The sequence below is a fragment of the Bremia lactucae genome, linkage group LG1 (genome assembly GCF_004359215.1).
Source record: "Bremia lactucae strain SF5 linkage group LG1, whole genome shotgun sequence".
NCBI lineage: Eukaryota > Oomycota > Peronosporomycetes > Peronosporales > Peronosporaceae > Bremia > Bremia lactucae.
The window spans coordinates 7996707-8005827 of NC_090610.1; the positions used below are offsets into that span (position 1 = coordinate 7996707).

Below are 9121 nucleotides of genomic sequence, written 5' to 3' on the forward strand. Positions count from 1 at the left end.
CTTTAGAATAGAGAAAAAGCAAAACTGTATTATTCCTACGTAACGATCTTATATCTACTACTGACTTTATTACATTAATAACAAACTATGTATGGCGCCTACTTGCGCACTGCACAATCGTGCCTTATAACGATTGGCGGGGTTGATTTAAACTTAAATCAACCAATCAATAGAAGTAATTTATTTGTTTCCTCTCATAGGGAATAATAATCATTTTTCCTCTTATAAGAACCAATATTTATGTAACGAGACACCGTTACAGTGGCAGTAAAATGATAGCTGTCTATCTTATAAATAAACTCAGCTCTCAAATCTAATTGATATACTTAATAACTAGCTCTCTTTTTATGAGTGACCGCCACCAAGTCGGATTTATCAGTGACTACAAGTGAAATTGCCGTGTGACCATCAAATCTATAGTGTCATAGCTTTCATTATAGCAGCCACGCAACATGGTTACGGTACAATATTAATATTGTTTTCGAAAGGAAGTTGATTCACAATGGTAAGCCATTTGTTTGTCTTCCTTCAATGCCTTTACCCCCTCTCTTACGTCTCTGGTCATAGGCGCTCACAATGCTTCTAGCAAGCGAGATGGACCGTGTGGCACGCAACGCCGAGAATTGGCAAGAGCGCATGGTGGCGTTGGGGGAGATGCAGCGTGCTTTTGCAACTCTCGAAACCGATTCACCATCCGGAACAGTAGCCGGTAACCTTAGCACAGAAATGTGGAAGACTTTGCGTCCGCTTAAAGGAATGGTGCAGGATCTACGCTCCCAAATTGTCAAGGAAGTCTGTGCACTACTTACGACCATCTCACGGGTCACGCGCGATGCCATGGCTCCTTTTCTTCGTGACGTGTTGCCTACACTCGTCGAAGTACGTGGAAGTGGGAACAAAGTTTGCAGCACGTACTGCGGCAAGTGTCTTGAGGAAATTGTAACACACACTGTGGTCAAGGGCGCGACCTTACGGCTCTTTGTGGACTTACTGTTAGATAGCAAGAATGCCCTCATTCGACTGTGCTGCATTTCGTGTTTACGGCGTGTTCTCGTCACGTGGAGCATCGTCTTGGAAAAGAGCGACATTCAGCAGCTGGAAAAAAGTCTTCAGCATGCATTGTACGACGCCAGTTCGTCCTGTCGTGCACAGGCTCACGAGCTCTTTTTGACTTTTCACACACTATTTCCCACACGAGCGCTTGTAGTTATGAGCATGGTCGATTTTAAAATTCAAAAACGACTGGAGGCGCTTGCATCCGCTAACATTAATGCTTCCGGCACAGCTGCGGGGCTGGCCTCTAACGTCAGTGAAGATGGAGACGTGACGCCGGTTGTACCACGTGTACAAGCGTTGGCGGGTTTATATGTAGAAATTGGGGATCGGGTGTGTATTCCGGATAAAGAATTGTTCGGCTATGTGCGATTTTTAGGTGAAATATTGGGCACAAAAGGAATATGGGTCGGTATTGAGCTCGATGAAGCCTGTGGCAAAAATGATGGCAGTGTCAAGGGGCGATACTATTTTCAATGCAAGCTAAAGCACGGCGTGTTTGCACGCCCTCAGCAGGTTTTCCTCACAATGTCAAGCTCTAAAATGCTCAATTTCCAGCAGGCACAACCGGCACAAATCAATGAAAGTGCTACTCAAAAAGAAGAAAACGTCCCTACCGAAATCGAGGCATTTAAAGTCATAGATGATCTTTCCGAGCCAGAGGAGGTGGAACTTAGTACTCCCAGCTCTCCACCATTAGCACCGGCTCCTGCTTCTGTGTCAAGTCTGCCTGTCCCTATTGATACTTCGGAACCTAGCAAATTAGGTTTGGTGCTACAACAAGCCTCTCTCGCTCACCGGCGATACCTCAACCGCCTCCTGATATTTGTTCGTACGGAACTAGAAGAGCACGAGCGGTTTGAAAATTACGGAGCAACTGCTAGTTCAGCTGACGCGGTCCAGTACTTACAACAACTACAGAATAGTGCACAAGACAAAATTGTTCTCTCGGATGAATTTATTCAGCAGATCATTCAATCCCAGCAGGCAGCGAGAGAGTCGTAATAGCAAATCAATATAAATACAGAAGGTGACTAATGAGACATTATCTTGGCAGGAATTGTTTCCTTCTGGCGCTCGCACGTATCGCTATACGCAAAGCCCAACGATTTTACATCGTATCTGTAGCTCGCTGCATTTAAGCTTTTCGCAAGTGATACGCTGGCTAGAGGCACTTAATATGCAATTATGCTTTTATAAAGCCGCACGACGCTCTCATTACCACAAATTCAGACTTTCCTAAGATTCGTCGCTTTGTTGCATCGTTTGCCTTTTTTGCGTGATGCGAATGATGCAGTCCTATATTTAGTAGCCAGCGGTCAAGTCCATTTTCGCTGGCACTTCTGTGCTGCTTTTTGTTCAACAAGAGATTCATAGTTATTTTCCTTGTGCAAGTATTGAAAAAAATACATTATTTCAGTCTGAGTTTAACCAGTTAGGGTTAGGATATGTAGACCGGTTCGGAGATTTGTTGGCCCGCGGATCCAGCGCCAGCCATTAGCTGAGGAGCTCCATTTCGCCTTTAAGAATAACTTAAGACAAGCATGGCTGTCGGTAAGTGAGTGTACTCGAGTGCACTTTTTGGGCAGATACAGCGAGCAGCGATTACCATAAGCTGCGTGCCTGATTGCCTCGCTATCTCAATCTCCACTTCACAGAAGCAACAGAAAACGTAGCAGTTAGAAGTCAAAATTACCAGTCAGACTTATTGAAATATCCGTGTCGCTGGAACGATGTGTCCGTACGGGCTTCTACAGCTATAGCATGTGATACGCCAAATGTGTTGGCTAAAAGTGGAGAAGGAGGCGATCGGTGTCGCTTTATTGGGCTCTACAAGGGAGCTGAACGAATACTAACTTTTAAAATTACTGATTATAGGAAAAAACAAGCGCCTGACTAAGGGCAAAAAGGGTGGTAAGAAGAAAGTGTACGTTTGTCGGGCATCAGCCTTTTAAGCTGCAGCAATAAAGAGAATAAAATTTTAACGTATTTTTATCGTGGCAGCGTGGACCCTTTCACACGAAAGGATTGGTATGATATCAAGGCGCCTGCTATCTTCTCCGAACGCAATTGCGGTAAAACGCTGGTAAACCGAACTGCTGGCATCAAAATTGCGACGGAGGGTCTTCGTGGTCGTGTATTTGAGGTCTGCCTTGCTGACTTAAATAAAGATGAGGACCAGGCTTTCCGAAAGATTCGCCTTTGCGCTGAGGAGATTCAGGGCAACCAAATCATTACTGGCTTTCACGGCATGGACTTTACCCGTGACAAACTCTGTTCACTAATTCGCAAGTGGCAGACGTTGATTGAAGCCTTCGTGGACGTGAAGACTACGGATGGCTACCTTGTGCGTTTGTTTTGCATTGCGTTCACCAAAAAGCGCCCCAACCAGATCAAAAAGACAACGTACGCCAAGACGGCTCAGATTCGCGCTATTCGTAAAAAAATGACGTCGATCATGACGGATGAAGCCTCCAAGTGTGACATTAAGGATCTCTTTCTAAAGTTTGTCCCAGAGATTATTGGCAAGGAAATTGAAAAAGCCACCCAGGGTATCTACCCACTTCAGAACGTGTACATTCGCAAGTGTAAAATTTTGAAGAAGCCCAAGTTTGATCTCGTCCGTCTGATGGAACTTCACGAGGGAGGTGTTGAAGAGAAGGGCGCGAAGGTTGCTCGCGAGGAAGACCAACTAGTAGAGTCGATGGCCGGTGCTGGTGGTCGCCTGTAAGTGCATTTGTTGGCTTGGCAGAAGATATAGTTGGGTATGTCGACATATGAAGGAAAGCTGCTCAGCAACTTGTAGTAGTATCTAAGATGACGGTGAATAAAGGCGAAATTCTAGTTCACTTTTTGCGTGTATGATTTGCATTACTAACTCGTTTGTCTTAGAAATTAATATTTCACTTTTCTGATAGGTTCTTGGATTTAACCAATTAGATGAAAGGCTCGGTATGGATACAGCCGGTCCCATTAACGCACACGTCAGAAAATTGGGTGGTTAAAAACTCAGAGAGCAATAATGGCTGCACGGTTAACGAAGCTATTCCTAAAGAATTGTGTCGAAGATGTAGGTACTACTAAGCCTACTAAGTCCAAGAATAAGTCGTCCGAATCTAAAACTACAGTGTCGAAGAGTAGTCGGAGGAAGCTGCGGCAGAAGAGCAAAAAAGTACTTGGCAAGCCGAAGGTAAAGGTCCTTGAAGAGGCACGTCGTGGGCTAAAGCAAGCCAATCGTAAAATGGAGAACTTGCGCAAGTTGAAATATAAAACTTCTACGAAGTCGAAGCGCCTTATGGCCAATGTGCGTCCGTAGTAGGAATTTACCGCACGGAGATCAAGCTAATGTGTTCGTTTCTGGATTAGGTTCTTTCCCTGCGAATGGCTGCATTCCGATAGGTATTAACGATTTTTGACTTTTTTGTACTGATGATGTTAAGGAAAAAAAAAAATGGCGTTGATATCCAACGTTTTCGGCTTTGTCAACATTCTGAACAATTTGGCTGTGGGGATGGTGCTAGTTCTACAGTGAAGAAGGATATACATGTGATACCAATTAGATAACATATTATCCGCTGTTTTCCATGCCAGAATCGCTTGTTATCTTGATTAAAATTTTAATTTGACGTTAAAGACAAGCTTTGTTGCTAAAAGGACCTTTTCTCTCGATTCTCGCCGTTCGTTTACAATCAACGAAACAAACGGTACTTCTATTCGCTGCGTTTGCCGACAGTTGAAGGCTTGATACCACTCGGATGCACATTCACCTTCACAGTGTCAAAGTCCTTGAAATCGTCCTGTAAAGCAAGAAGAAAGAACAAGTCAGCCGTGGCAGGATGAGAACAGCAAGAAGGATGGCCAACAGCACACCTGGCTCATCTTGTAAAATGTGTAGCCAAACACAGATGACGCAAACGTAGCGAGACTGCCACCTACAATTAAGTTCTTGGTGCGAACCGACAGAGTCATGACAGTGCCTTGGTAGATGTTTGTATATAAATCTGAGAACTACGAATGTCATTATACTGGTCACTAATTTATTAAGCCCGATCATTGAATAAGAAAGAAAATTGTAGTGTGCACACCACCGTCATTTCAGCTTTTATGCATTTATTCGAGAAGAGATGGTCACTACAATATAATGTACCGACCTCAGTGGGCCGAGTGATTAAGCTTTGGAACTGGTACCGGGATGTACGTGGATCGATACCGGCGGAGGGCGGTACGATGACACATCGTGTAACTAGCTAAAGTTGCCCTAATGTCACACAGTCCCCGTTAAGTACACTTGGTGTACTTAAGGGGATGGTCAATTATTAATTAATAGTAATTAGACCCAGCACTCGGGTGTAGTGCACATTTGTGACCAACCCTTGTGTATGTGATGCACATGGGTGCATTCACATTAAGAGGGATGACTCCCAGCGTCATCCATGATGACGGGTAGCGTCATCCGTTTCGCGAGGTATCTAGAAAGATACGCTCGCAATACATATTAAGTGTTATCGATAGAGATGACATTTTAATTGGTAAAATAGGTATTTATATTTAATACGATTAAATATAAATCAGTCTGAAAACTAGTTCCTACTTGGTAAGTGCGCACGAGGAGCCGGATTACCGCTCCCGTGACGACACTTAACCAGAGTACTTAGTGTGTTGGGTGAGGTCGCTAAGGCGCCCACCACAACTACCTCACTGCACGCAAGAGAAGCAGGTTAAACCGCTTCCTCGCTGTGCTAGGGTGTGTGTCTAAGTAGAGCGTGGCCGCATTACGACGTGCCCGCCTACACTTGGTAGCACTTGAGATCCTTCCCACGACCCGCATCTCTGCGTGTGTACGTGAGGATGAGCCTCAATATTGATTGTGCTCATGTTCCCCACCACTCCGAACATCATCGGGAGGTGGCAGGACTTATGGAGCAGGGACTTGGTGAACAAGCCCTGGCCAGGCTCCTGGGTAGTTCTCCTGAACAACATATTGCTCAGTTGGAGCAGTTTGAGGCATTCGTACTCGGACAGCGGAGGGCCGCGTCCGAGGCACAGAGCCATGCTGCGGCGGAGTCCGTCACTCAGACTTAGGATGAGCTGAGGCATGAGCAGGCTCGGAGCGAGGCTCTCAACAGGACTGTTGAGATGCTTTCTGCCCGGCCGCATCAGCCGAGGCCCATTCGGATGGACCCGCCCAAGTTCGATGGAACTGTGGCGCACACGATTGTCCACTGACTTTTAGCCGTGGAGCAATGCGGTGTCGCCCAGCTCATCGAGGACGACCGCCGGATGGTGTCGCACGCCATGTCGCATCTGCGCGGCAAGGCCTCAGAGTGAACTTTCTCGACGCTTACGGCGGACGGTAAGGCGTTCCCTACATGGGCTATCTTTGAGACAAAGATTCGCGCCACGCACCAGCCGCCGAAAATCGAAGTGTTGCTTCAGGCGCCTCCTTGGAGCGCGACAGGCGAAGCGATCTCTGCAAGATTATGAGCAAGAGATGCGCTCGCTATTGGCGTCCATTACCGTAGGTCCGAACGGACTAAGACATGGCCCATCGCAACAGGCCCTTTTGAGAAAGGTGCCGTTGACGATAGAAGAGGCAATCCGAATTGCCTTAGTTGTGGAGCAATTATACAACAGCGCCTCGGCGACAGCTTTGTATAAGCCGTCGGCCGAGAGGTCAGATGCCACTCCTATGGAGTTGAGCAATGCAGACGTTGTCTGCTATAAATGCGGCAAGCGCGGCCATATGATGGCTCGCTACTATGCCCGAGTCCCTGCTAGGGCGAAGATGCCCAGCAAGAGGACTCCCTTTTCCAAAGGGTGATGGCAAGAACCAGCGTGCGAGACGCAGCAGCGGCTGGATGTCCTACTGACGCGGACGCTAAAGCTACCTCTATGTTCAGAGTTATCGAACAAATGGGTAGCCTAGCTGCTGAAGTCTCAAAATGCCGGACCTCAACCCTGCTGGTCTATAGCGCTCAATTACGAGGCTATAACCAGGTGATGACCTTCCTATTGGATTCGGGTGCATCACAAAAATTTGTAAAATTCGCGGCTCTAAAAAAGAGATCGGCGATGCTTAAGTCGCTTTGCCAGGATGGCAAGCGAGAAGAGGCGACCATTTGTTTGGCGAACGGCGCGCTCGTTAAGTCTGAAAGAGTTCAGGTAGAAATCGTCTTTAGCTTTGGTGACTTCTCTTGTAAAGAGAAGTTCACAGTGCTAGGTATGGAGAGTCTGTATGACCTCATTATAGGCATGTCATGGTTGGGAAAACACCAACCATGGATAAACTGGCGTACACGCACAGTTGCAAACTCTACGCAGGACACCGGCAAGAATGTGCTTCTGTGTGAGGCGTATGCAACTATGTCATGTCGAACACAGTCGAGGGTGCGTTGACGGGATGTCAAACGTCGCCAATTCCTACACAGCTAGTGAAGTGAAAAGGGCAATGACAAGTAGTCATGTGTCCCATTGTCCTGCACAGAGCCGAGAGCCTGTGGCAGTAGATGGCGAGCTAACAGGAAGTCAAGTCTCGCATGAATCGGCACAGTGCCAAGATCCTGGTGCGGTTGGAAGGGGTGCGTTAGCCAGGAGTGCAACGGCACTTGCTTCCCAGAAAAAGGTCGTGGTGACTCGAAAACGAGTACCCGATAGATTAGGACGATCAAAGGCATGTCTAAACGAGTGACCTTTGGATCAGTCTCTAATAAAGAGGGCGGGCCTTCGAACGAGGTGTTCGAGGCCGTCAAATACGAAATTGCGGAGGCATCCTCAGTTGAGGTGCTCCGGCGAGTCTTTTTATCTGCCGAGCAGATAGTAAATCTCCCGAAATGTCGTGGGATCTGTTCCTTGCCGAATTAAAGGAAGGAAAGATCCACGAAATAGTCACACCAGTTCCAGAAGCGAACTTGGTGGACTATTGCTCATCGTCTACAATGGACGAGAGCCTCCTAAAAATGGACAAAAAGAAACGATTCGCTGCTCAAGGCTGAGATGCCTTGAAACACAGCCCGAATATTTATATTCTCTAAAAATATCGTATTGTGTTTCCAAAAGAAGTGCCGAGCCGCCTACCAGCCGATACGGTCATTGGGCATGAAATTAATTTGGAATTTGGCACCAAATATGGTGTGTGGCCCGGCAATGGCTTCTGCCGAAAGAACAAGTCGATTATATCGATGAGATCTTCGACAAGCGAGCTAAGGCGGGACATGTGCGGGTGTGCGTAAAGCCACAGGTGGATGGCGCGTGGTACAAGCTTACCATAAGCTGAACACGGCGACCATACCGGCTCAAACGCCAACTCCGCGGAAAGATGTTTGGTTGAGCTCCATGGAAAAGTCAACTATCTTTTCCGCGTTGGATTTGAAGGATGGCTACTGTCAGGTACTCATGAGAGAGTCCGATGTAGCCAAAACGGCAGTAAGCACTCCAAGCGGTATGCTTTGGGAGTGGCTTGTGATGCCTCAAGGTTTGATTAACGCACCAGCGACATTCAACCGAGTGGTGGCTCACGTGATGCGTCAGCACCGTGCCTACGCGCCCAATTACTTTGACGATGTATTCGTGCATAGTAGGGCCGAGGACGGGCTGAGCGCAATAGAGTCGCACAAGCGTCATTTAGACGCTGTGTTGCAGACTTTAAAGGACGCCCAATTGTACGTCAACTTGCAAAAGTGCGTCATAGGGGTCCCTGAGATACCTGTACTGGGCTGCATCGTTGGTACACATGGTGTACGAGCAGACCCAGACAAGGTAAAATCAGTAAAGGAATGGCCAATCCCACGGCATGTGAAGGATTTGCGCCAATTCCTAGGGCTCGCTAATTACTTGCATAAGTATAGCAAGAATTATGCGGAGCAAACTAAACCATTATCTGATCTCCTTAAAAAGGACACAGAATGGGTTTGGTTAAAAGAACAAGAAGATGCGTTCACATCAGTGAAGCAATCTCTTGTAGAGGCACCGGTCTTGGCATTGCCAGACGCGGATAAGCCCTTTAGCGTCGTCTGCGATGCAAGTAATTTTGCAATCGGCAGCGCGCTCATGCAGAAGGATGACGACGGCG

At 47.0% G+C, this 9121-nt stretch overlaps 4 protein-coding genes across 4 annotated transcripts; 3 read left to right on the forward strand and 1 right to left on the reverse strand.

Annotated features, from left to right (window-relative positions):
- Window positions 1–452: 452 nt before the first annotated feature.
- On the forward strand, window positions 453–2285 carry CCR75_007173 (uncharacterized protein; the record flags this gene model as incomplete). Its single annotated transcript, XM_067965237.1, has 2 exons — window positions 453–461; window positions 568–2285. 2 exons carry the CDS (start codon window positions 453–455, stop codon window positions 2056–2058), a joined length of 1500 nt encoding a protein of 499 aa, XP_067820356.1. The 3' UTR covers window positions 2059–2285.
- Window positions 2286–2597: 312 nt separating this feature from the next.
- Window positions 2598–3993, forward strand: CCR75_007172 (uncharacterized protein; the record flags this gene model as incomplete). The annotated part of the gene is made up of 4 exons (XM_067965236.1): window positions 2598–2607; window positions 2932–2980; window positions 3058–3780; window positions 3972–3993. 4 exons carry the CDS (start codon window positions 2598–2600, stop codon window positions 3991–3993), a joined length of 804 nt encoding a protein of 267 aa, XP_067820355.1.
- Window positions 3994–4075: 82 nt separating this feature from the next.
- CCR75_007171 (uncharacterized protein) lies at window positions 4076–4369 on the forward strand (the record flags this gene model as incomplete). The annotated part of the gene is made up of 1 exon (XM_067965235.1): window positions 4076–4369. The coding sequence occupies one exon, from the start codon at window positions 4076–4078 to the stop codon at window positions 4367–4369; it is 294 nt and encodes a 97-aa protein (XP_067820358.1).
- A 394-nt stretch (window positions 4370–4763) lies between these two features.
- CCR75_007170 (uncharacterized protein) lies at window positions 4764–5022 on the reverse strand (the record flags this gene model as incomplete). The annotated part of the gene is made up of 2 exons (XM_067965234.1): window positions 4764–4850; window positions 4924–5022. The coding sequence occupies 2 exons, from the start codon at window positions 5020–5022 to the stop codon at window positions 4764–4766; spliced, it is 186 nt and encodes a 61-aa protein (XP_067820357.1).
- Window positions 5023–9121: the final 4099 nt, after the last annotated feature.